Source organism: Sinocyclocheilus rhinocerous, unplaced genomic scaffold (genome assembly GCF_001515625.1).
Source record: "Sinocyclocheilus rhinocerous isolate Xijiao unplaced genomic scaffold, SAMN03320098_v1.1 scaffold185, whole genome shotgun sequence".
NCBI classification, from domain to species: Eukaryota; Metazoa; Chordata; class Actinopteri; order Cypriniformes; family Cyprinidae; genus Sinocyclocheilus; species Sinocyclocheilus rhinocerous.
In genome coordinates, this window is record NW_015662163.1 from 1,159,816 (window position 1) to 1,185,067 (window position 25,252).

At 36.6% G+C, this 25,252-nt stretch overlaps 3 protein-coding genes and 1 non-coding gene across 7 annotated transcripts in view; 2 read left to right on the forward strand and 2 right to left on the reverse strand.

Annotated features, from left to right (window-relative positions):
• Positions 1 to 1,301, reverse strand: part of cad (carbamoyl-phosphate synthetase 2, aspartate transcarbamylase, and dihydroorotase) — a 44,133-nt gene extending 42,832 nt beyond the window's left edge. For all 4 annotated transcript variants that reach the window (XM_016537520.1, XM_016537519.1, XM_016537518.1 and 1 more), the window contains exon 1: positions 874 to 1,301. In XM_016537520.1, coding sequence (XP_016393006.1) covers positions 874 to 967 — 94 coding nt within the window. In that variant the 5' untranslated portion in view covers positions 968 to 1,301. The remainder of the gene's footprint in view (positions 1 to 873) is intronic.
• Positions 1,302 to 2,529: 1,228 nt separating this feature from the next.
• LOC107727604 (epidermal retinol dehydrogenase 2) lies at positions 2,530 to 4,503 on the reverse strand. The gene is made up of 6 exons (XM_016537521.1): positions 3,951 to 4,503; positions 3,655 to 3,789; positions 3,435 to 3,534; positions 3,154 to 3,298; positions 2,941 to 3,066; positions 2,530 to 2,803 (listed from the first exon to the last, which is right to left on the reverse strand). Exons 1-6 carry the CDS (start codon positions 4,314 to 4,316, stop codon positions 2,635 to 2,637), a joined length of 1,041 nt encoding a protein of 346 aa, XP_016393007.1. The 5' UTR covers positions 4,317 to 4,503; the 3' UTR covers positions 2,530 to 2,634.
• Positions 4,504 to 5,043: 540 nt separating this feature from the next.
• Positions 5,044 to 5,115, forward strand: trnaa-ugc (transfer RNA alanine (anticodon UGC)). Its single transcript has one exon. It is a non-coding gene; the product is annotated as a tRNA-Ala (tRNA).
• Positions 5,116 to 5,304: 189 nt separating this feature from the next.
• The window catches only part of LOC107727571 (intraflagellar transport protein 172 homolog), a 42,110-nt gene continuing 22,162 nt past the window's right edge, over positions 5,305 to 25,252 (forward strand). The window contains exons 1-34 of the mRNA XM_016537470.1: positions 5,305 to 5,443; positions 5,693 to 5,836; positions 5,959 to 6,071; positions 6,157 to 6,196; positions 6,283 to 6,348; positions 6,430 to 6,509; positions 6,822 to 6,909; positions 7,008 to 7,222; positions 7,320 to 7,443; positions 7,729 to 7,824; positions 7,920 to 7,991; positions 8,344 to 8,379; positions 8,816 to 8,869; positions 9,031 to 9,134; positions 9,409 to 9,494; positions 10,605 to 10,717; positions 10,804 to 10,971; positions 11,590 to 11,726; positions 12,092 to 12,199; positions 14,940 to 15,024; positions 15,177 to 15,269; positions 16,761 to 16,838; positions 17,480 to 17,728; positions 17,913 to 17,991; positions 18,133 to 18,253; positions 18,508 to 18,652; positions 18,759 to 18,848; positions 19,261 to 19,358; positions 19,554 to 19,689; positions 19,845 to 19,961; positions 20,066 to 20,208; positions 20,352 to 20,445; positions 23,293 to 23,357; positions 23,981 to 24,161. Of these exons, the coding sequence (XP_016392956.1) occupies positions 5,405 to 5,443; positions 5,693 to 5,836; positions 5,959 to 6,071; positions 6,157 to 6,196; positions 6,283 to 6,348; positions 6,430 to 6,509; positions 6,822 to 6,909; positions 7,008 to 7,222; positions 7,320 to 7,443; positions 7,729 to 7,824; positions 7,920 to 7,991; positions 8,344 to 8,379; positions 8,816 to 8,869; positions 9,031 to 9,134; positions 9,409 to 9,494; positions 10,605 to 10,717; positions 10,804 to 10,971; positions 11,590 to 11,726; positions 12,092 to 12,199; positions 14,940 to 15,024; positions 15,177 to 15,269; positions 16,761 to 16,838; positions 17,480 to 17,728; positions 17,913 to 17,991; positions 18,133 to 18,253; positions 18,508 to 18,652; positions 18,759 to 18,848; positions 19,261 to 19,358; positions 19,554 to 19,689; positions 19,845 to 19,961; positions 20,066 to 20,208; positions 20,352 to 20,445; positions 23,293 to 23,357; positions 23,981 to 24,161 (3,657 nt within the window). The 5' untranslated portion in view covers positions 5,305 to 5,404. The remainder of the gene's footprint in view (positions 5,444 to 5,692; positions 5,837 to 5,958; positions 6,072 to 6,156; positions 6,197 to 6,282; positions 6,349 to 6,429; positions 6,510 to 6,821; positions 6,910 to 7,007; positions 7,223 to 7,319; positions 7,444 to 7,728; positions 7,825 to 7,919; positions 7,992 to 8,343; positions 8,380 to 8,815; positions 8,870 to 9,030; positions 9,135 to 9,408; positions 9,495 to 10,604; positions 10,718 to 10,803; positions 10,972 to 11,589; positions 11,727 to 12,091; positions 12,200 to 14,939; positions 15,025 to 15,176; positions 15,270 to 16,760; positions 16,839 to 17,479; positions 17,729 to 17,912; positions 17,992 to 18,132; positions 18,254 to 18,507; positions 18,653 to 18,758; positions 18,849 to 19,260; positions 19,359 to 19,553; positions 19,690 to 19,844; positions 19,962 to 20,065; positions 20,209 to 20,351; positions 20,446 to 23,292; positions 23,358 to 23,980; positions 24,162 to 25,252) is intronic.

Consider the following 25,252-nt stretch of genomic DNA (forward strand, 5'->3'; position numbering starts at 1 on the left):
AATAAAATGCAAAATTATTATTATTATGAAACATTTTAGTAATTCAAAAAATCTAACATATATATATATATATATATATAGTCATGGTAAACGCTATATATATAAATAAAATAGGAAAAGCATTTTTAATGCACGTTAGTAGTAGAATGGGATGAAATTCCAAAGAAATATTTTTTCTCCTTTTTTTGTATCATGTCAATTTCCCAGCATAAGTGATTTAACGTTACAGTGATTATGCAGTTACTTTATAGATAGACCAATTTCACCCATTATAGCAAATACTATTCAAATTTAAATTTGTAGAAAAAAACTCTAAATTTGGGGGAGAAAATACATCTTTTCTGACACATACAAGTGTTGCTGAGAATAAAAGTGTCCGTGAAAATTCTATTAAACCCTGTTTAACTTTGCTAAACTATTTTTTTAAACAGTAAAGAAACATTTGCTGACTGTTTTTTATATTGATAAACTTTTTTAAATTAATGATGACTACAGCTAACTGTAGACATAAAACACATAAAAAGTATATGGCAAGACAAATGTTCACTTAATTTTGACGATTTACGACGCTAAACCACAAAATAAACTTAAAAATATATATATTTATGTCACTGAGCCAAGAATGAACCTAAAACGATGTCTGGGACGTCAGGAATGTGTCACACATGCCCTAGGAAGTGGCTACTGGCGAGTGTTCACTTTTAAACGTTTAGCGGGAAATCAGACACGTGTAACTTCCTGAAATTCAGTTACACATTTATTAGTCACGCTTTCCGGTTAGAGAAAACAGAACAAGTGTGTGATAAGGAGCAGTGGCAGAAAACAGGGCTGAGGGACAGATATTTCCAGTACATTTTCTTTGATTTCACTTACCAACTTCACCAGACACTGAGGATACGGCACCGAACAGACGGCCTTTAAATGTTGTCCCGTCCTCCAATACTAAAGATGCCATTTTCAGCAACATGGCTTAGTACTAATAAACGCAAACAGAATCTCAGAGAATATCTAGCGCTTAAAAGTATGTGAACCGAACTGGTTGCGTTGCACGTGCGTTTTCCCTTTTCGCCGAAGTTCCCACGTGAAAACCACGCTGCTCAAGGTGATGTTCACCCGAATGCGGATTAAATATAAGCGATCTCAGATATCGCTATCTAGGCCAAATATGCAGTCCTGATGTAGAAGAAGCTCACTGGCCGATTGCGATGTTTTAAGTGGGTTTAAGCCAGACGAGCTCTGGTTAGTCGAGAGAAAGCCACGCTCTGCTCCAGTCACAGCAGTGTGGAGCCGTGCGTGTGAGCTTCCATCTGGTTTTATATTAGCGTGGAAAATCACTGCGCGTCACCACGTCAGAGAGGAGGGGGAAGAGGCCTGCTCTAGGCTTCATTCACAAAAATTACAAAAATGCTTTATTTTTAATTTTCTTGACATTTTTGTTTAAAAAAATTAATAATAAATTACTAAAAGAATATGTATCTAGTGTGTTTTAACCTGTGTGTAAGTCTCACAACATAGGATATCCCAAAATAGAAAGAAGAAATTATATTGTATATTTATAACCACACTAGTGAAAATCAGAAAGAGTTCTAAAGATTTAATGCCACCTCCAGATCCAGATCCACTGGTATTCTCAGTTAAATGAATTTCACCCAAAGGTGAAAATTTACTCACCTTCAGGCCATCCAAGATGTAGAAGAGTTTGTTTCTTCATCTGAACAGATTTGGAGAAATTTAGTATTACATCATTTGCCCACTAATGGATCCTCTGCAGTGAATGGGTGCTGTCATAATGAGAGTCCAAACAGCTGATAAAAACATCACAATAATCCACAGGTAATACACACGACTCCAGTCCTTTGAGTAATGTCTTGTGAAGTGAAATGTTGTGTGTTTGTAAGAAACAAATCTATTATTAAGACATCCTTCCAAACTTCTAATCTTTGCTCCCGGCTAAAATTATGAGGCCTCCATCCATAATATTGCTTTCTACAGTGAAAAAGTCATCTTGTCTGAATCAGGAGAGAAATCTGCACAGATCAAACACCATTTACAAGTGAAAATAGTGCACAATTCTAAACAAATATGTTGGTGGGTTTTAATGTGAGAGGACGTGCAACTTTTCATTTCACAAAACTATTTGTGAATTGATGGACTGGAGTCATGTGGATTACTGGTTTATTGTGATGTTTTTATCATCTGTTTGATCTCTCATTTTGACGGCACCCATTCACTGCAGAGGATCCACTGGTGAGAGATCCAAGTGTAATGCTACATTTCTCTAAACTTGTTACGATGAATAAACAAACTCATCTACATCTTGGATGGTGTAAACTTGGAAAGAGTCAATTTTCTGAAAATGTTCATTTTTGGGTGAACTATTCCTTTAAACTGAGCAAAAATGAATATATTACAGAGTATGTAACATACAAATGTGTATGTATATACGTATGAAACAAAAATTTGAATATTTTGAATTTGCTATTGAATTTGAGAAGACAAATTAACCCCAGAGAGAGAGAGAGAGGGGAAAAAAGGAATTTATTCACAGTTCTGTAATTATTTAACACAGGTATACTTGAGTAGACTGATATTACTCATACATTTAAGATCACTGGTGATTTACACTGTTTTTTGCTAGTTGTAATAGATAAGAGTGGTTTGTGGATCACTGACACTGTCATTTCGTTGGCGCTGAGGCTTTTTGTAGCTGATAATGGGTACAGGATCCCCCCTGAAGTGATCCATCAGATCCATGCCACCAATGAAGTTCACAAAGATGATGCCCAGTTTGGCAGGCATGAGACTGCAAGAACAGGTCAAGGTAATATTGTGGTTGTTGAGATGTATTCAATTTAATACAATTAATTACGTAATCATTAAATGTTGATTAATAAACTGAATTTAAATCTACATTAACAAGCATTTAGAGGCCTAAAATACCTCTTAAGTGCCACCAAGAAATGTAGACTTGAGGGTAACAGCAAATACATCTTCTCCTGTAGTATTGCATCCACAATTTGTTTTGCTACATATCTCTGATCCAAGATTGGAAGAAAGGATGGTCTCCTTAGCAAAGGTAGAATATCAATGTTACTGCATCACAAAGAGCACAAATTTCTAATGAGCTTTCGTATGGAAATTGTATTGACTTACTTTGTTTGACATCCCCTAAACATTTTGGTATTTAGTAGATAGGGACACACTATTGTTGTTTTGATTCCTTCCTTTTTAAGGACAAGCAGCTCCAGTGCAACAGATTCTGCAAAGCTCACTGCTGCAGACTTGCTTGCACAATAGTCTGTGGATAAAATGTGTTAGCAATCCTAATCCATTTTTAAATTGTATCCTAATTTAATACTGAATTTAGGACATTGCACATTCATGATTTAGTGTTGCACAGTGACAGTGTCTCTGAAATCCCTTTACAAATATACCTGCAAGGGCGTTCATTGCAAACAACGCTCCATGGCATGCCACACAGACCAGATGCCCATGGTTTCGTTGCAACATAGCTGGGAGCAATGCCTTGTAAGTCTGTGAATGCACATATCAGGATGTTTTTAAGATAACAGTAAGCTCACTGTTCCCATAACATAAAAACAGAGGTATAAGGAATGTACACTGTGAAGAAAACGCTGAATTACTTTTCCTTACCCAGAAATGAGCAGCAACATTGACCCTTAGTGTTCTATCCACCAGATTGTCAGGGGCTTCAACAAAAGTGTATTTGCCTGTTACCATGCCTGCATTGTTCACCAAAATTGACACATCTCCAACCTCCCTTTTAACCTGTCGAAATGTTTTTAGTACATGAAAATGTCTGGAAGGACACCTTCTTACTCACCCCTCATAAAAATGTATATTTGTAATGTAATATAAAATATAGATGTAATTTATATCTGTAGCTCATAGTTGCAATGCTGGCAATTATTGATTTAATAATTATTTACCAGTTCAGCAACTTTGTAGACCTCACTTCTTCTGCTGCAGTCACAGGTATAGGCATACACACGCACATCCAATACTTGCTTTAATTCTTTGGCTGTCTTGTCCAGTGCATCTGAGTTGATATCCCATAAGACTAATGTTGCTCCATGGTGGCCAAGTTCTTTGGCAATCAGCTTTCCAATCCCATTTGCAGCTCCAGTCACCAAGACTATCTCTCCCTCAACATCTTTCTTGCAATGTGGAATAAACAGTCGAACAAATGCTTCAAAAAAGTAAAAGACCGCTCCAACAATGAGCTCAAAAATGTCTTTTATGAACCAGAGGTTGTGCAGTACCCTCTCAAAGCTCTGAATAACCTGGTTATGCATGTCTCTGGTCTAGTCAGCACAAAAACTAATTATTCCTCCTTCTGTGTTTTCACATAGCTGTTTTGGTGGTTCTACTCCTTGAACATGTTTCAGTACGTTTGGATCTCAGGTACAGCTTGTTCCGGTGGTTCTGTATGTGTCAGAGCCCCGTCTGTTAGTTTCCAGTCACAATGCTGTTTGTTTGACCTGTCACCTAGAGTACATTAGTGTAGTTAATTTTAGATGTTGCTATTGCAGCATGTGGCCACAGTTTTATGTCATGATGATTTTATTATGAGGAATTATTTGTGTGATTAGTCTGTATTAAAACTAATGGTGTTATTCGTATGATACTTTATTACGAAAATCAACAACGGTTTTATTTATTTAACGGTTTTTAAAATGTACAACGGTAACCATGTTTTTTGTTATTTTAATATTGTTGTTGTTTTATGTGTTTTCAGTTTTTTTTTTCCAGTTGATAACCACAGTTTTACAACATGGTTAAACTGTGGTTAGTGTGCCGAAACGAAACCATGGTTAATTTGTGGTTAGCATAATAGCCATGCTTTTTTGTAGTAGTAATAGTAGTAATTGTAAAACCATGGTTAATTTTTGTAAATCAACACACGCGCGCGCGCGCGTATATGTGTGTGTATACACAAAAAGAATAAATTTACAACACTATATGGTGTCCTGTATATATTACTGTAATACATACTATTCTAACAATCTTCTGCAATAGAAAGGGGATGTAGCTCAGTGGTAGAGCGCATGCTTTGCATGTATGAGGCCCCGGGTTCAATCCCCGGCATCTCCAGAGGTATTTTTATTATATTCATTGTATTATAGCATTATTAAACACTGTCGTCATAAAGTACTTTTGATCAAAAAATAACATTTTTGAAAAATGAACTGCAGTAAACTAATTCAAACACGTCTCGTGTCGTTCTACGTAACTACGTCATACGTTCTTAACTTGGCGACGGTAACCAGGGAGAAAGCTATGTTTACCAAGATGTCTGCAGCCTGACAACTATTACCCATAACATAGCTATATCAAGAAATACGTCCGTATAACTCAGCCGAATCTTTTATAAAAGTGAAGCATGCAGCTAAAGTATCTGAAGACTCTTCTAACTCCTCAGGTAAATATTTTTACCACGTTATTCAGCGACGCTAGCTAACTAGCTCTTGGCAGTCCGCTATCTGTAGGCATTATAACGCTTCTTAGTTTAGCAACACTAGGATGCTTAAGTATCTTGCCAGATTGCAGCTTATGCATTTACGTTGTGCAAACAAACAGTAGAAATCACATTCCGAATGTTATTCAAATCTCAGCAAGCAACTCAGACTCTGCACTGGACGTCGTGTTGACTCTAATGTCTTTTCTTTAGGATGGAGCTGCTAAAGTCACCTGTATGGCTTGGGCTCCTAACAATTCAAAGTTTGCAGTGTGCACTATTGATAGAGTGGTTATACTGTATGATGAGCAAGGAGAGAAACGAGACAGATTTACTACAAAACCTGCTGACCCCAAAGTAAGTTATCAGTGAATTATTGAAATGATATTAAATCTTCAAAATAAATGCTGTGGTCTACCAATGCTACATGTAATTTCTTAGCACATCAAGAAAAGGTATGATTTTGTAATTTGTTGCAGTATGGAAAGAAAACCTATGTGGTCAAGTCCATGGCATTTTCGCTCGATTCAACCAAGATAGCAGTGGCTCAAACAGACAACATTATATTTGTTTACAAAATTGGGGAGGAGTGGTAAGTATCGCAAAATGCTTACATACAAGCATAATTTGCATTATTGTATCATTTTATATTTCTAATATGATGTTTTATGTCCCAGGGGAGATAAAAAGATTATTTGCAACAAATTTATTCAAACAGTAAGTATTTTGATGATAAATATGATACTTCATTAGGCAGTAGTGCCATATATTGTGTGTATTAACTTTTCTTTTTTGTTCTCTAGAGTGCTGTAACATGTCTGGTTTGGCCATCAGAGCATACAATAATATTTGGACTAGCAGAGGGTAAAGTAAGTGTGGCACATTTTCTATGCTTTAAACCTTAAGCTGAATTTTCTATTTTGTGAGTGTTTTTTTTATGTTAAATGCAGGTTCGACAAGCCAATACAAAAACAAGCAAGTCCTCCATGATCTACGGAACGGACTCTTATGTTGTCTCACTAACGACAAAGTATGTATTTAAAATCCTGACTCTATTGATGCTTGCTTCTTTGTCCAAGCACCATTTTCTGGTTTGCTTAGGGTGTTATTTTAGTATTCTTTATATACTATTATCGGATTTATTCTTATTTTGAATTCGTTTTTATTTTTATATTTTTATTTTTATTTTATATTTTTAATTTTAATCGTTGTGTTATGAGCTTTTATCATTTTTATTATTTTAAAAATATTTCTACATTATATTTAGATATATTTATATATAGCTATAATTTATTTTTATTTCAGTATAACACTGTTTATCTCCCTTGGTCCATTTTCCCAGTGTCTCAGGGAAGGGAATCCTCTCGGGTCATGCAGATGGAACGGTTGTTCGGTACTTCTTTGATGATGAAGGATCTGGAGAATCTCAGGTAATGTATTTATAACATGCATATGTTCATTGAAATATTATATTTGCGTGTGCTTAAATGACTGATTATTTAATATGTATTTGTTCTGATGTTGAAAGGGCAAATTGTTGACTCATGCATGCCCACCGTACGCCATGGCATGGGGCACCAACAGCATAATTGTGGCTGGATGCGATAAGAAGATCGTGGCCTATGGAAGGGAGGGCCACGTGCTTCAGACATTTGACTACAGCCGAGATCGCTCCGAAAAGGAATTCACAGTGGCAGCATCTAGCCCCAGTGGCCAGTCCATAGTCGTGGGAAGCTTTGACAGGTGAGAAAGCTGTTTGAACACATTAAACAGAAAACAAAAATGTTTTTCCAATGTCGTGAATCGTGATGTATCTCTTATGCTAAATTGTTTTCTCTAGGTTGCGAGTTTTCAACTGGAGTCCCCGAAAAGGCATCTGGGATGAAGCTTCTCCCAAAGAGATTCCAAACCTGTACACCATCACAGCTCTGTCCTGGAAGAAAGACGGCTCTCGGCTTTCTGTGGTCAGTCTGAATGTCCAATTTTATAAAGATTTCAGAACATATTTATTCTGTTCATATACTCAAACCTGTGCACATTATAGAGAAGTTTTCTCTTGGAACACTAATACTGAAAATATCCTGAATCCTGCATATACACTTCTGCTCATAAGTTTGTCTGCAAGGGAATTTGGTAAGATATAAGTGGGATGACAAAAACAAAAGAAACAATGGTTCAATGATGTTGAGGTTTGGCTTTGCCACTTGATACAACTGGAGATGAAGTCTAATTACATCTCTAAATTGCAGGGCACACTGTGTGGAGGAGTCGAGTTGTTTGACTGCTGTCTTCGGAGAAGTATTTACAAGAACAAATTTGAGATGACATACGTAGGACTAAGTCAAGTGAGCAATACAATTCAGTCATGACTCTTATTTTGAGTCTTGTTTACATCTTACAAACTGGATGTTCTAAAACTTTGTTTCTTAAACCCTCCCAGGTGATCGTGAAGAATTTGTCCACTGGCACACGAGTGGTGCTGAAATCTCAGTATGGTTATGAGATAGATGAGGTATAATAATTTAATATATTTAGTACATAATCTACTAATAATTATTTAATAATTAATTTAAAAATATGAATAAAATAAAGGCCCTTCTCAAATTTTTTTTGTTCCAACACTTAATGTATCACATAATTTCATAGTGAACAAAACTTTTGTACAAGAGTTATATTACTCTGTATGATAAAGAATTACATTACCCAGAAAAGTCATATCTAATACTGACCACTAGATGGCGTAATTTACCTTCGATTTCTCAGTTGTCCTGGTACTGTCATTCTGGCTGGCTCTTAGTGAGAAGACCTAGTCATCACAAATCAGCATTCATGTATAAAGCCTGTCAGGTGCTGTCAGAATGCAGTGCTTGGTAGATCTGGTATCCAACAAATTAAGTGAGGTAGGATGTCTAGTCTGGACGTGTTTGATTATTCACAGTTGCTTTATTTCTTATATATAGTTTTGTTAGATCATTTTTTACCATTCAGCCTGTATTAAAGTCTCTGTTTAGTTAAAACGGTCTGTATTCAAACTGTTTCTGGACAAGTTTTCTCATATTGTAACAGAGTCAATGCCTCCATCGGGTGGACCAAAGTTTAAAATGTCTAATTAAAAGTTCAAGGGCTGTCATGGTTCACTGTGCTAATCCATGTTTAATTGAGTTTCCAAAGTGCTCTTATGGGAGTTGGAAGATAGTTCAGTGTGACAAACAGGATAATGGTGAAGGGCCTTGGTTGCAATGTCTCTCTGCCTCTGCTTCTTTCTGTGTAATGTAGTGGAAAGCAAAAGTTGATGTGTGTTGTACTTCAATATACAACATCACTCTCCCATTACAGGTGGCGTGGCAGGGGTCCGGGGGAAATGAAAAGTTTTTCTTTGAAAATGAAACGGTACGGTGTTTTTGTTATATTATTGTGTGTTATTAAGATGCCTCAGTCATTTATGAGAATGGTGCAAAGGGAAAACGACTGGGTTTAATGAATCATGCAGCCCTAGCTGGTATAATTAAAGTCATTGCTGTCTAATTGTAAATTGCTATATTTCTGGGTAGGTGTGCATGATTTTCAACGCTGGAGAGCTGGCACTGGTGGAATACGGAAGCAATGAAATCCTGGGATCTGTTCGGACAGAGTTTATGAACCCACACCTCATCAGGTCTGCCATTTCGGAAACACTTTGGAAAGCAAAAGCCATTTTAAAAGCCAAGGCAAAGTAAATTCAAAATGCTTTACTTTGTTACTACATTTGTTTGTATAATTCTTCATCAAAAAAGTAAAATCCTTTTTTACCTTTGTAATGACTTTCCCCATTTAAAAAAGTTATGTTATTGTAAATTATATATTGGAAAAAAAAAAAAAAAAAAATATATATATATATACAGCACCCACAGGAAGTGTTTATTCCTCGGTTTGTGTGTTTGTGTTTGCAGTGTGCGTCTGAATGAGAGAAGGCAGAGGGGAGTGGAGGACAACAGAAAGTTGGCTTACCTGATTGACATAAAAACTATTGCTATCGGTGAGTTACTGCCCAGACAGGGAGGTTATCTATTATCTACTAAAATGGAAAAATAATTTTAATACCATTTTATTTTAAAGTTTTGATTAATCACATGTCTTCCCACTCTTATAGCTCAGTTTTGCATGTCCTGTGTGAAAAAAATATGTATTTAGACATTTAGCAAATGCAAAAATGCACTAAATTATATGGAATTATAGTCACATTAGCTCATTGTCATCTGTCATCAACAGCTTAATGAAACAACGTCATCAGTGGTATTGATTACATAATCATCTGTTTCCGCTCTAAATGGCACACCTTCTCCATATGACCCGTTATTTGGAGAGAGGATCATTTGAGGGACACTAGGAAGGTGTGTTGACGTTTGGATGGTTCGGACGTTACCTTTCAATTAGACACCGGCCTTGCTGTGTCATCGTCACGGCCCTCTCCTTCACCAGTTACCGTCAGCCAACTGCCACGGTTCTGACCACTTCCTGCCCTAATTAAGTCCTGGCATGCTCCCTCTGTCCTGCTTGCCTTGTTTCTTCTTCAGGTGGTGAAAATGAGAAACAACTTTCATCCAATTTATTTTCATCTGACAGACAGCAGAGTGCTTTTCCCCCTCACTGATCCATGTGCTTAAAACCTGTTCAGAAAGTGCAAATTGGAAAGTGTTTTTCCTCTCCTTCTCCCCCCCTCGTCCTCCTCCATAAGTGATGCTTCCCATCAGAATGGTTATTTATGAACAAAGAGCCAGAAATGCAGGGAAGCGTCACAGAACGGGATTCATGAAAGACTCATTGATTTGTTTTTGTTAGGGCACGGATGTTCAGGGTCTGTATGAAAGGCAGTGCCTCCGTTTTTGCTGCGTGTCTTTGTGTACGAGTATGTGACGTTCATGGCAGCCATCTCCAAATTTTTATCATTCTGTTTATTATAGATTTTTTTTGGGGGGGATGGAAAGTACTTTATCTGTTCTTTAAAAACCATTGTCTAAAAGCCTCTTACTGTTTAAAAGTTAACTATAATGCTTAATTTCTGACCTTGGATGAACAGAAAATAATCTGCATCTGGTAAATGGTGCATTCATCTCCCATAATCCTTTTCTCTTCCTGTTTTTCTCAGTGGACCTGGTGGGTGGGTATAATCTGGGCACTATAAGCCATGACTCCAAGATAGACTGGCTGGAGCTGAATGAAACGGGGCGTAAACTGCTTTTTAGGGACAAGAAACTCAGGGTAAGGGCCAACGTTGTTATTTAAGCTCTTATATTACTAGTAAAATCAGAATGATTTGTCACTTCAGTCACTTTCTCCACATTCAGCTCCACTTGTATGACATCGAGAGCAGCCTGAAGAGCACCATGCTGAGTTTCTGTCCTTATGTTCAGTGGGTACCGGGTAGTGATGTAGTTGTGGCCCAGAACAGAGGAAACCTGTGTGTTTGGTACACCATCGACAGCCCGGAGAGGGTCACGATGTTTCCCCTCAAGGTGAGCTGAAGTTAATAGTTATATATTTATTAATAGTTATAAATATTGTGAAATGTTATTACAATTAAAATAACTGTTTTCTATCAACTATATTTTAAAATGGAATTTATTCCAGTGATGTCAAAGCTGAATTCTAATATGATGATTTCTTATTATTATCAATATTGAACTCAGTTGTGTTGCTTAATATTTTTTGTGGAAACTCTTAACAATATTTCAGTTTTTTTTTTTACGGTCACATTTTTTTAGGATTCTTTGATGAATAGAAAGTTCAAAAGAACAGCATTTATTTTGTAACATCTTTTGTAACACAATAAATATCTTTCTATCTGTCACTTTTGATTAATTTAATACATCCTCCCTAAATAAATATATTAATTTCTTAAAAGAAATCTTACTGACCCAAACTTTTGAATGGTAGCGTAATTATTTACCATTTAATCATTTTTGGTGCAGCCATGATCAACAGAAAAAAGAAAAAAAGTAGTATAATGGACTGCAGAATGCAGATTAATAAGATTTTTCACCGAAATGCTGTTGAATGAATTTGCACCTTACCGTTTCAGTTTCTTGTTTGAGTCGACTGTGAGTTTAATCATGTGACTTGTGTTGCGACAGGGTGATATTGTAGATCTGGAGAGATCCAATGGAAAAACTGAAGTCATTGTGACTGAAGGGGTTAACTCTGTCTCCTACACTCTGGATGAGGGGTTGATTGAATTTGGTACAGCCATTGATGATGGTGACTATTACAGGTAAAAATAAATAAAAAATACCACAGACACCTGCAATAAACATGGATTACACCTTAATAATGCCCTTTTTTTAAGAGCATAAATTTACATTTGTGTTGCTTAAATTCTGTCACCCACATCCCCATAAAAGAAGATAATTTGAGAAATGTCTCAATGATTCAATGGAATCAGTGGTAACCAACACAGTTTAAATACCAATGGCTTCTTTTATGTTCCACAAAACAGAGAAAGTCATACAGGTTTGAAACAACATGAGGCTGAGTCAACGATGACAGAATTTTTATTTTTGGGTGACCTATCCCTTTAAATGATGTAAGTATCCTTATTCATAGCTGGATTTGTGTGTAATGTATGTGTGTGTGCAGAGCTACAGCATTCCTAGAGACCCTGGAGATGTCGGCAGAGACAGAGGCCTTGTGGAAGACTCTGAGTAAACTCTCCCTAGAGGCACAACAGCTCCACATCGCTGAGAGGTTAGACAAGCAAGACAGTCCACCCACCTCTATGACTCAGCTACCGCTGCGATGACTTCAGCATAGCTGTCCAGATCATGTGTCTAACCTTGACAACTAGGAACCAGTATGACAGAATTCAAAAATCTCGTTTCTTTGAATTCCTTTACAGATTATCCTAGAATCATTTTTTATTTTTTTTTAACTTCTTCTATTGAACTTTACAAAGGGTCATCGTCCTTAGAAGTAACTGAACTGACATAGGGTCATATCATTTAATACATGGTTACTTGCATTTATAGGGGACAAATTTCTTACATGACGTTAAATTTGTTAAAGGAGCAGCACAGTACACAGCACAATTTTGCAGTGCAGTTGATTATGATTTTTGAAGTGTTAAATACAAATAAATTAAACTTTAATTAAATAATTTATTTGTTTGTTGGGCCACCTTAATGCAAGAATATTTTATTTTATTGTTTACCAACACCTAACTACCCAAAGACAGCGCAGTCACTGGCAGATGTGTGCGAATAAACATATTAATTACAGCCCTTGTACTGACAATAGAAAAAAACACCTTTCACATGATTACATAAATACAATAATCTTACTGTCTTTCTTAACGATTCTTTCATTCTATTAATAGCATTGCTGCATTTATTTTTGCACCTTTAGTTTTTTATTTTTATTTGCTCTTAATATGCATCTAATTGGCACTACAGAAGAACTAAACAATTAAATATAAACACATTGAATCAGCACAGTAACAATACATTCTTAAAGGGTCATATCATGAATATGTAATATTCCTTGATCGTTTGAAATGAAAGCATTTACTGTAGGCACACTGTACTCAAAATATCTTGCCCAATAAGTTCAAAAAGAATTATTCAAACTAATCTGTTACATTGTCTCTACCTTTAGTGACTGTGAATTGATATATTAAAGGGGTCATATGATGCTGCTAAAAAGAACATTATTTTGTGTATTTGGTGTAATGAAATGTGTTTATGCGGTTTAAAGTAAAAAAACAACATTATTTTCCACATACTGTACATTATTGTTTCTCCTCTATGCCCCGCCTTCTGAAACGCGTCGATTTTTACAAAACTAATCGGTCTGAAAAGCGAGGTGTGCTCTGATTAGCCAGCTATCCAGTGCGTTGTGATTGGCCAAATTCCTCAAGCGTGTGACGGAAATGTTACGTCCCTTACAGTAGCTGATTCAGAAGCGCCAGATTGTCATAGCTAAGTCAGAATTACCTCCTCTCCTAGGTTCACGAAACGGTCGTCCATAAAATGCATTGCTGTTCTGTTGTAAGTAATCTTAATGCATCTACTTTCGGAAGGCCAAATATAGTGCTTTTGCTTTCGCCTAGAAACACACAGCGTCTCCCTGACATGCTGCTTCAACACTAACTGCGGTTACTGAAACCATGCCTTCTTTCTTTGCGTGCACATTTGGGTGGCATTATGGTAATATTTCCACATAGTGAGGTAGATATGTGGGGCGTGTTAGAACGAGCCGTTTTAGGGGGGCGTGGCAGAGTCTTAACTTTGATAAAGAATATCTCTTTGGTTTTGAGACTTTAGTCTTTGCAACTTCAGGGATCTTATCTATGCACAATCAGCTTGTAACACTCCAAAGAGAAAGGAAAACTTGAAATCGCATCATATGACCCCTTTAATACATGGCCACCCATATGTAAATGTCATCATTGTGTCAAAAGGTAATCCAAGCTGTTATTGGGCCAGTTAAAAACCATATTTGACTCATTTCACAGGTGAAAATGCTGTTTGCATAAAAATATTAACCGACTAGTTCACCCAAAAATGAAAATTTACTCACCCTCAGGCCATCAAAGATGTAGACAAGTTTGTTTCTTCTTTGAATGAGATTTGGAAAAAATTTGCATTACATTACTTGCACACCAATGGATCTGCAGTGAATGGGTCAGAGAAAGGGTGGGCATGTAAAACTGTTTTTGGTGGGGGAAAAAAATATCTATAAAAAACCCTGAATAGCATTATAAATTGACCTCAGAGAATAAAAATGAAAATGTATGATGCATCTTCTTTAATATATTCTGAATTGTTCTATAGGAAAAGACCCCAGAACTGTCTTTAAAACAGTAATATTTCCATTTAAGGAAAGAATCACTATTCCTCACTAAAGATCCTTTAAGAAAGCTGGTATTCTGCACAGTTGCTCTGTGTGTTACATTTTAAATGCTTAAATGTGTCTCAGATAATATTCTGCCTAAAGAAAAATGTGTGTAATCTGTTGCAAAAGAGAAAAAACCCTTCACCTGAGCTTGTGCGGAAGGGTAAAAGCTTTAGCACTGAGCACCAAAGGTTCTCTTAAAAAGGCATCCAGTCGCTTCAGGAGGCAGTGAGCATGTTTAGAGTTTTCTTTTTACTGTATAAGCATTTTTAAGAGGGCTTGAAGCTGGAATTTAAATTAGAGGGTCTTTAATAATGCAGGATTGGTTTGTTATATATAGGCTTATCTGCATGAAGCATACAGATAAAAAGTGGTCTGACCGTGAAGGAGAATGAAATGAAAGAATTGACTGAATACTCTTTTGCTTGAAGTCACTTTTAGACATGTGATCATGGCTGATCAGTGTTGTCCAACCTAAATGCCCTGAGTTTATTGCAGAATTGGTGGTTGAATGTGAAATGATACTGCATGTGATGTTGGTATTTGGTCGTTATTTACTGTTTCTCTTCTGAGGTGGTGTTGGGTTTTTCCGCAGGTGTTTTGCAGCCCTTGGAGATGTGTCCAAAGCCCGATTCCTAAATGAGACCAACAAAATTGCAGATTCAGTCTCAAAGGAATATGTATGTAGTGCATACAATTTTTTTGAAGGACAGACAGGTCCTCAGCCTGTAGCATCTCTAATATTTTGTCTGTTCATTTGTAGAATGTACGTTTTTTGTTGTTGTTGTTTGCTTATGTATTTTACATTTCAATGTTATATTCTCTCCTGTAGGGTGGTGATGGTACAGACCACTACCAGGTAAAAGCACGACTGGCCATGCTGGATAAGAACTTTAAGCTTGCAGAGATGTATTACATGGAACAGGTAAAGAATAGTTTCTGATACCTACAACTATTAAATTGAAAAGAAAATAAATAAAACTAAATGAGACCAACAAAATTGCAGATTCAGTCTCAAAGGAATATGTATGTAGTGCATACAATTTTTTTGAAGGACAGACAGGTCCTCAGCCTGTAGCATCTCTAATATTTTGTCTGTTCATTTGTAGAATGTACGTTTTTTGTTGTTGTTGTTTGCTTATGTATTTTACATTTCAATGTTATATTCTCTCCTGTAGGGTGGTGATGGTACAGACCACTACCAGGTAAAAGCACGACTGGCCATGCTGGATAAGAACTTTAAGCTTGCAGAGATGTATTACATGGAACAGGTAAAGAATAGTTTCTGATACTTGCAAGTAGGAGTGCCACTTAAAAATACAATTGCCAGTGTATTAAATTCAAATGAAAATAAACAAAACCCTTTTTAAATTAACAAATAAATGAACAAACATGCTTTTGAACTGTTTATTTAAAGGGGTCATATGATGCTTTTTTAAAGATCATTATTTGGTGTATTTGGTGTAACAAAATATGTTGACATGCTTTAATGTTCAAAAAACACATTATTTTTCAAATACTGTACATTATTGCAGGTCCTCTATGCCCCGCCTCTCTCAAACGCTTCGTTTTCTACAAAGCCCCCTCCTTTGACAAGCGCAGTCTGCTCTGATTGGCCAGCTGACCCAGAGCATTGTGATTGGCCGAACACCGCAAGCACTCCTCGGAAATGTAAGGCGCAAATACTTAAACTAATAACAAAACAGTACCTGCTTCACAAGCGCCAGATTGTCATAGCAAAGTCTCCTCTCCTAGGTTCACAAAACGGTCGTCCATAAAATGCATTGCTGTTCTGTTGTAAGTATTGTAAGTGATTCCTAAATGCATCTACTTCCGGAAGGCCAAATAAAGTGTTTTTGCTTTCGCCTAGAAACACACCGCGTCTCCCTGACATGGCTGCTTCAACACTAACTGCGGTTACTGAAACCACGGCTTCTTTCTTTACGTGAACATTTGGGCGGCATTACGCAAATATTTCCACATAGTGAGGGGGGCGTGGCAGAGTCTTAACTTTGATAAAGAATATCTCTTTGGATTTGAGACTTTAGTCTTTGCAACTTCAGGGATCTTATCTATGCACAATCAGCTTGTAACACTCCAAAGAGAAAGGAAAACTTGAAATCGCATCATATGACCCCTTTAATTGATGTTAAAAAATTAAATAAATGTTACATTTAACAATAAATTAAGTTAAAACTAATAATTAAAAAAATAAATGATCAAATAATAATTAAAATGACTAAATTAATAATTATTAATGTTAAAATTGATCTCTAAAAAAGTATTTACCACTGCTTTTCTTTATCCATTTGCCAATTGAGTTTAAAAATGGCATTGGACAGTTCATACGTGGGAGCAATAGAGCTGAGATGGTTATATCTCGATAGCTGCGAGTAATATTGCTGTAACTCTGCAGAATGCGGTGGATGAAGTGATGGAAATGTACCAGGAGCTTCACATGTGGGATGAATGTATTGCAGTGGCAGAGGCGAAGGTAATATCTGTTTTTACATACAATATCATAAATATTCATAACCTCTAGTCCACATGTTTTGTTTTATTTAGCCTAAAACAGGGGTTCTCAACACGTTTCACTCAGATACATTAGAACTCAAGTAGTCATCCAACATGGAACCAGAATTGATTACTGTACACAAGTAAAAAAAAATGTCCTTAAAATAAAACATTGTGATTTATTACTCTGTTACCATTTCAATATTACCATGAACTGCAACAGTATACAAAATCATTGAGTGTCTGGATTCTGAATGTCTCTTGAATTTTGATCGTTTCACGCGTCAGCAGTCAACAATTCACACCATAAAACATGTTATAGACAGCACAAACCATGTTTATTTTCATTTTGAGTGATTCCATCATTTCAGTCATATTTTCAATGTGTAGTTTTGTTCATGTTTTTTTTTGAGGATGAAGGCATATCACAAAATGTATCCATATTTCCACAATATTTTCTAATCCCGTATAAAAGTCAATAAGCCTTTTTATGTTGCTATCTTAACTATGCACAATTATATGGTGGTTAGTTGCATTTTATATTATTTGCATTTAGCAGCTGTCTCTATGATGCTGCAAAATCAGCTTTTTACTAATATTCAATGTGTATATCCCTTGAAGGGTCACCCAGAGTTGGACAATTTGAGACGCAGTTACTATTCTTACCTAATGGAGACCAATCAGAATGAGAAAGCCGGTGAGGTGAAGGAGAATGAAGGAGACTTCACTGGTGCTGTTAACCTCTACCTGAAAGCAGGACTTCCTGCCAAAGCTGCTTGGCTGGCCATGAGCAGAGACGAGCTTTTATCAAGCCATGACATCATCAGCCGCATCACTGCTGCACTCATTAAAGGAGAGTTTTATGAGAGGGTGAGTTTGACCTGCAACAACGGCATGTGGCTTGACAAAATGGCAACTGTTAAGTTTCATGCATTCATAACTTTCAAATGAGTAGCACAACCACTCACACTGACATGGTATTGTTTCACAGATTTGAAGGGAAATTGTTTTACTTCTAATTATTCATAATTCTAAGTATTATTAAACTCAACAGGCAGGCGACCTGTTTGAAAGGACAAGAAATAATCAGAAGGCCTTGGAGTGCTACCGCAAGGGAAATGCTTTTAAGAAAGGTGAGCCTAGCTGGTAAGAACAATCAGAATAGGGTGTCACATTTCAATTCGAACAATAAGTAAGTGGTTGTAATGCAAAGCATCAGAGCTTTAGATTTATTGCCTTCATTGACCTCTGCTGATTGCATTGTGCTTCCACAGCAATGGATTTGGCTCGCGTTGCGTTTCCTGCAGAAGTTGTAAAGCTGGAGGAAGTGTGGGGTGACTATCTAGTGCAGCAGAAAAAAATGGATGCTGCCATCAACCATTACATAGAAGCAGGGTGAGTTTCTAGAATAACAAACCTCTATAGATCATGGCAAAAAAATACATTTTCAATCTCAGTTTTCTTCAGCTTAATTAAAATGGTGCATTTACACCACCATTTATTTATTTAAATTAATACTTCTATTCAGCAAGGATGCATTCAATTATTCAAAAGTGACAGCAAAGACATCTAAAAGGTTACAAAATATCATGGTGCATCATGCAGCACCTTTATTTTTAAGAGTGTATGTCATTTCCTCCCTGTAAAAGATGTTCCACCAAGGCCATAGAGGCAGCAATCGCAGCACGCCAGTGGAAGAAAGCATTGCACATACTGGAGCTACAGGAGGACAAGACTGCTGCCAAATATTACCTGAAAATAGCTCAGCACTATGCTTCTGTGCAGGAGTTTGAGGTAAAAAAAAATTCCAGCTGTCAAATATTAACAAACGGTCTCGCATTTCTAAAAATATGATCTGGTTTGAATCTGTGTTGGCTAATTATATTTCTCTGAACTACAGGTGGCAGAACGTCTGTTTGTGAAGGGTGATCATACCAAAGATGCTATAGATATGTACACTCAGGCTGGGCGATGGGAGCAAGCTCATAAGGTCAGTGTCACATTGGGCCCCTCTGCAAAGATATTGATAAAGTATACATTCATTAATAATAGCTGTATATTTTAGTGTCAATATTTTTGTTGATGATTAAATGCCTTAGATCCCATAGATTTACATGGGAAGAGAAAACCGAGACTTGTATAAAACTTGAGGTGGCCTCTTTTGACCTAGCAACCACCAAGAACACTCTTGCAATTGCATAGCAACATGCTAACAAATCAGTGTGTAGTAGTAATTATAAATTGGATGGAAGCTGAGAATACAACTGCAATTGTTTTTTTTTCTTCATTCAAATCATGAACAATTTACATTTTAATTATTACTAATCATCACCAATTTACATTTGAATTATGTATCTTTTTGTTCCCCTCTCTTGTTATCTATCTGTCCGTCTCTGACACAGCTTGCTGTGAAGTGCATGTCACAAGAGGATGTGTCTGCCCTCTACATCAGCAGAGCACAAGAGTTAGAGAGAGAGGGGAAGTACAAAGAAGCTGAAAGGTAAAAACATACACATATAATAAACACTGTTGTTTTTTCGAATTTGACCTATGTTTTGGCTGGGTTAATTTATAATAAGAAATTATTTTATTTTTTAAAATAACAATTTTTAACTCTGAAAAGAATGTCAACATGTTTGAGATTTCAGTCACATTTCATACTGGAATTCACACATTTGAAATTTACCGTCTTTAGGCTTTTTACCACAGTAGTTGAACCAGACTTGGCCATCACTATGTACAAGAAGAACAAAATGTTTGACGACATGATCCGTTTAGTCGCTGTTCATCACAAAGACCTACTGCAGGAAACGCGCATTCACCTGGCTAAGGTTCAAGAGTACATTTGTTCCATTCTTTTATTCTTTCTATTCACATTTAGTTACAAAACACATTTGACCCAAATCTCTTTTGGTGCGGTTTTGTCTTATTATTGCTCAGTAGATCCTTCACATGGTCTTAGTGCTGTGTGCTGTGTTTATCACAGGAGCTAGAGGCTGAATCCAGGTTTCAGGAAGCGGAGTATCATTACCTAGAGGGTCAGGACTGGAAAGCTGCCGTAAACATGTACAGAGTCAATGATATGTGGGAGGAAGCTTATCGGGTGTGTGTGCACACTACATAGTCTTATATGATACTTGAGTTGATATAATGTAGAAAGTAGAGAGCTTTAAACATTCAAAGGTTCTCTTCATGTCTTTGCAACAGATAGCAAAGACCCATGGAGGAGCCAGTGCCCATAAGCAAGTGGCCTATCTGTGGGCAAAAAATCTCGGAGGAGAGGTGGCAGTTAAGCTGCTCAACAAGTTTGGCTTTCTGGAAACCGCCATTGACTTTGCTGCTGATAACTAGTAAGTCTCTGTTAGGACTTAATGGTCCAAACACTATTATACCATTTTCAGGTATAATTGGTGCATACAGATAACAATTAACCAATGCATAGTAAAATTGGCTTTTATTTACTCTATAATGAAACACTCTTTGTCTTTTTTAGTGCATTTGACTTTGCCTTTGAGTTGGCCCGACTCGCCATGAAACAGAAGATTCCTGATATTCATCTAAAAAATGCCATGTTCCTCGAGGACCAGGTATTACAGACTGGGGAGAAATTATTCCTCTTTTCTTCACTGTTACTGCCTGTGACTCCAGCCAAATACGGGTGTGAATGTGAAATAGACAAAGACAACTACAATGGTCCACTTTCAAGGTCAGGGCTGTGAATGCTTTTCATTTTTCTTGTCTGATTTGGTCTTTTATAATGCAGATTCCAGTGTGAAGATTGAATGTTTATGGCTTTATAAGTAGTTTTTTTTCTGTAGGCTTATTTTAATTAATATAATACATGTAAATAAAAATAACCTCCCTGTAAAAGATGTTCCACCAAGGCCATAGAGGCAGCAATCGCAGCACGCCAGTGGAAGAAAGCATTGCACATACTGGAGCTACAGGAGGACAAGACTGCTGCCAAATATTACCTGAAAATAGCTCAGCACTATGCTTCTGTGCAGGAGTTTGAGGTAAAAAAAAATTCCAGCTGTCAAATATTAACAAACGGTCTCGCATTTCTAAAAATATGATCTGGTTTGAATCTGTGTTGGCTAATTATATTTCTCTGAACTACAGGTGGCAGAACGTCTGTTTGTGAAGGGTGATCATACCAAAGATGCTATAGATATGTACACTCAGGCTGGGCGATGGGAGCAAGCTCATAAGGTCAGTGTCACATTGGGCCCCTCTGCAAAGATATTGATAAAGTATACATTCATTAATAATAGCTGTATATTTTAGTGTCAATATTTTTGTTGATGATTAAATGCCTTAGATCCCATAGATTTACATGGGAAGAGAAAACCGAGACTTGTATAAAACTTGAGGTGGCCTCTTTTGACCTAGCAACCACCAAGAACACTCTTGCAATTGCATAGCAACATGCTAACAAATCAGTGTGTAGTAGTAATTATAAATTGGATGGAAGCTGAGAATACAACTGCAATTGTTTTTTTTTCTTCATTCAAATCATGAACAATTTACATTTTAATTATTACTAATCATCACCAATTTACATTTGAATTATGTATCTTTTTGTTCCCCTCTCTTGTTATCTATCTGTCCGTCTCTGACACAGCTTGCTGTGAAGTGCATGTCACAAGAGGATGTGTCTGCCCTCTACATCAGCAGAGCACAAGAGTTAGAGAGAGAGGGGAAGTACAAAGAAGCTGAAAGGTAAAAACATACACATATAATAAACACTGTTGTTTTTTCGAATTTGACCTATGTTTTGGCTGGGTTAATTTATAATAAGAAATTATTTTATTTTTTAAAATAACAATTTTTAACTCTGAAAAGAATGTCAACATGTTTGAGATTTCAGTCACATTTCATACTGGAATTCACACATTTGAAATTTACCGTCTTTAGGCTTTTTACCACAGTAGTTGAACCAGACTTGGCCATCACTATGTACAAGAAGAACAAAATGTTTGACGACATGATCCGTTTAGTCGCTGTTCATCACAAAGACCTACTGCAGGAAACGCGCATTCACCTGGCTAAGGTTCAAGAGTACATTTGTTCCATTCTTTTATTCTTTCTATTCACATTTAGTTACAAAACACATTTGACCCAAATCTCTTTTGGTGCGGTTTTGTCTTATTATTGCTCAGTAGATCCTTCACATGGTCTTAGTGCTGTGTGCTGTGTTTATCACAGGAGCTAGAGGCTGAATCCAGGTTTCAGGAAGCGGAGTATCATTACCTAGAGGGTCAGGACTGGAAAGCTGCCGTAAACATGTACAGAGTCAATGATATGTGGGAGGAAGCTTATCGGGTGTGTGTGCACACTACATAGTCTTATATGATACTTGAGTTGATATAATGTAGAAAGTAGAGAGCTTTAAACATTCAAAGGTTCTCTTCATGTCTTTGCAACAGATAGCAAAGACCCATGGAGGAGCCAGTGCCCATAAGCAAGTGGCCTATCTGTGGGCAAAAAATCTCGGAGGAGAGGTGGCAGTTAAGCTGCTCAACAAGTTTGGCTTTCTGGAAACCGCCATTGACTTTGCTGCTGATAACTAGTAAGTCTCTGTTAGGACTTAATGGTCCAAACACTATTATACCATTTTCAGGTATAATTGGTGCATACAGATAACAATTAACCAATGCATAGTAAAATTGGCTTTTATTTACTCTATAATGAAACACTCTTTGTCTTTTTTAGTGCATTTGACTTTGCCTTTGAGTTGGCCCGACTCGCCATGAAACAGAAGATTCCTGATATTCATCTAAAAAATGCCATGTTCCTCGAGGACCAGGTATTACAGACTGGGGAGAAATTATTCCTCTTTTCTTCACTGTTACTGCCTGTGACTCCAGCCAAATACGGGTGTGAATGTGAAATAGACAAAGACAACTACAATGGTCCACTTTCAAGGTCAGGGCTGTGAATGCTTTTCATTTTTCTTGTCTGATTTGGTCTTTTATAATGCAGATTCCAGTGTGAAGATTGAATGTTTATGGCTTTATAAGTAGTTTTTTTTCTGTAGGCTTATTTTAATTAATATAATACATGTAAATAAAAATAACAATTATAAACATAATAATATATTTATCAACATAATAATATAAAATAACAAATAAAAAAATGCTGGTAAAAATATGTCAATCACCAGCCATTGTAGCAAGTGGGCAAAAAAACCCAAAACAATTTAATTTCCCACCTTGACTACAAAAATGTGTAGTCTTGCAGAATGCTAAATCTATGAAATTTTGAAAATATTGCTGTATTAAAATTTGTTATTATGACATATTACCCTACACTTACTCTAAAACAGGCCTGAGTTTTGCATTATTATTATTAATACCCAGACCTAGAGTTTATTATTCTCATTATTAATGATCGCATGGTGCACAGATAAATTTTTATTTTTAACTTTTAAGGGTAAATTCAATGAGGCTGAGACTGAGTTCATCAAAGCCGGGAAACCCAAGGAGGCTGTGCTAATGTGAGTGAGCTTTCATATCACACTTTCCTTCAGCGGTACATACAGACCACTCTATAGGGGGGATTGCATCGCTTCAGTACTTTTTTGTGTGCATAGAGTACTGATTTTATGCACTTTATCACATTACAAGCAATGAGTAACTGGAAGCAGGTGGCATTGGGATTGAGAGTGTTTGATTTGTAGATCTCATGGAGGAGTGATATGCTGGTGCTTTGCTGCTACAGTGGCAGTGAGCCAAAGATGATCTGATGACTCCAAGAAATCATATTGTTAATGATCTAAAAAGTCCTTTTTTTTCTTTTAAGTATAATTATAATTACAAAAATTACTGAACTTTTATGCTTAAAAAAACAATGGAAGTAAGAAAAAGAAACTAAAAAACTATGGACAAAAATACTCGTAACTGAGCTTTGCAGTGATGAAAAAGGGAATAGGTAAATTATTTCATGGCTATTTATAAAAGACATTATTAAAAGATATGTCAGTCCATATTTTGGTTTTACATAATGGTTTCAGTATCTTTAATCCAACTGACTGTGTGGTCATTGTATATACATTTTATCATAGAATTTTTAAAAATTATATTTAAAATATGGGTGACCGTGTCTCTGTTTCTATTGCAGGCACGTCCATAACAAGGACTGGAGTAATGCCCAGAGAGTGGCAGAGGCTCATGATCCGGAAAGTGTGGCAGACATTCTAGTGAGCCAGGCCAAGTTCTGTTTTGACCAGAAGGAATTCCAAAAAGCTGAGGCCTTCCTTCTCAGGGCCCAAAGGCCAGAGCTAGCAATTAAATACTACAAAGTAAGAGTCCTTAAAGCGTAATCTGTACATAGACAATAAAACAAACATTTTCTTTACTGTAGCAAAATGTCATTAGCTATGTTTCCATCACCCTGTTTTTATGCGCATTTTGAAGTATTGCATGAGAAACGAGTGATGGAAACGGCAAATTTCGAATAAAAATCGCAAAAACGTTTTTACGCTCACTTGAGGTGGTTTTTGACTTGTGCGAAAAAGGGTTAATGCAAACATTTGCCGAGTAAATTCCTCCATGCGCATCAAAAAAGTCATGCGACTGCGCAATGGGACGGCAAAACCTAACCAGTGGACCAATCTCGTTCTTCAGTATCTGAAATGTTATGGTCATTTTGAAATGTCCGAGCAAAGTCTGTCATCAACGTATTTCTGTGTAATTGCCTCCCAGAACTGTTACACGACTGTGTTCCCAAACAGCAGCATCCACCTCCGAAAGCAATGACCGCATTTATTTTGTTTTGTCTGCTCGCTCTTGAGGCGCAAGTAATTTATTATATAGGCCTATGAAAATTATAATATTCAGGGGTATCTCCTACTTTTCATAGTGATATATAGCCTAGCGCCAGTTCTACCAGGAAGTGACGATTTTGTTCTCTTTGATTCGTTGGATGGAAACGGTGCTTATTCGCAAATGTTTTAATGCGATATTTCAATTTTGCGCATAAGTTAAATTCACAACTTTGGATGGAAACCCGGCTACAGATGCCTTTAACAACAACCATGCTGTAGTCATCATCACCATGAAGCACACAGAGATCTAAACTTTCTGAACATTTTTAAGAAAAATCAGGATACCTACTTTTAGAAGTTTAAGTTTTACAAAACTTTTAATGGATAGTTCACCCAAAAATGTAATTTGAGGGTGTCATGTTGTTCCAAATCCATGTGATTGGGGTCAAACACAAAAGGAGATGTCTTATAATTAATTTTACTGATATTTTATCTGACTGTAAAAACTATCCATTAATTTTTCATTGTTTTTCTCAATTGTACATGATCTTTCTTTAGAAAAACCCCTAATTATTTAGACCATATGAAGATTTAAAAAAAAAAAAATTTTTTATACATAAAATGAA

Excerpts from the sequence above, each read along its gene's own strand:
- LOC107727604 (XM_016537521.1), bottom strand. The coding sequence starts at position 4,316 with ATGCATAACCAGGTTATTCAGAGCTTTGAGAGGGTACTGCACAACCTC. Across the intron at positions 3,790-3,950 it reads TCTACAAAGTTGCTGAACTG|GTTAAAAGGGAGGTTGGAGA; the intron begins GTAAATAATTAT and ends ACATTTCGACAG. Across the intron at positions 3,535-3,654 it reads ATGTTGCTGCTCATTTCTGG|ACTTACAAGGCATTGCTCCC; the intron begins GTAAGGAAAAGT and ends GTGCATTCACAG.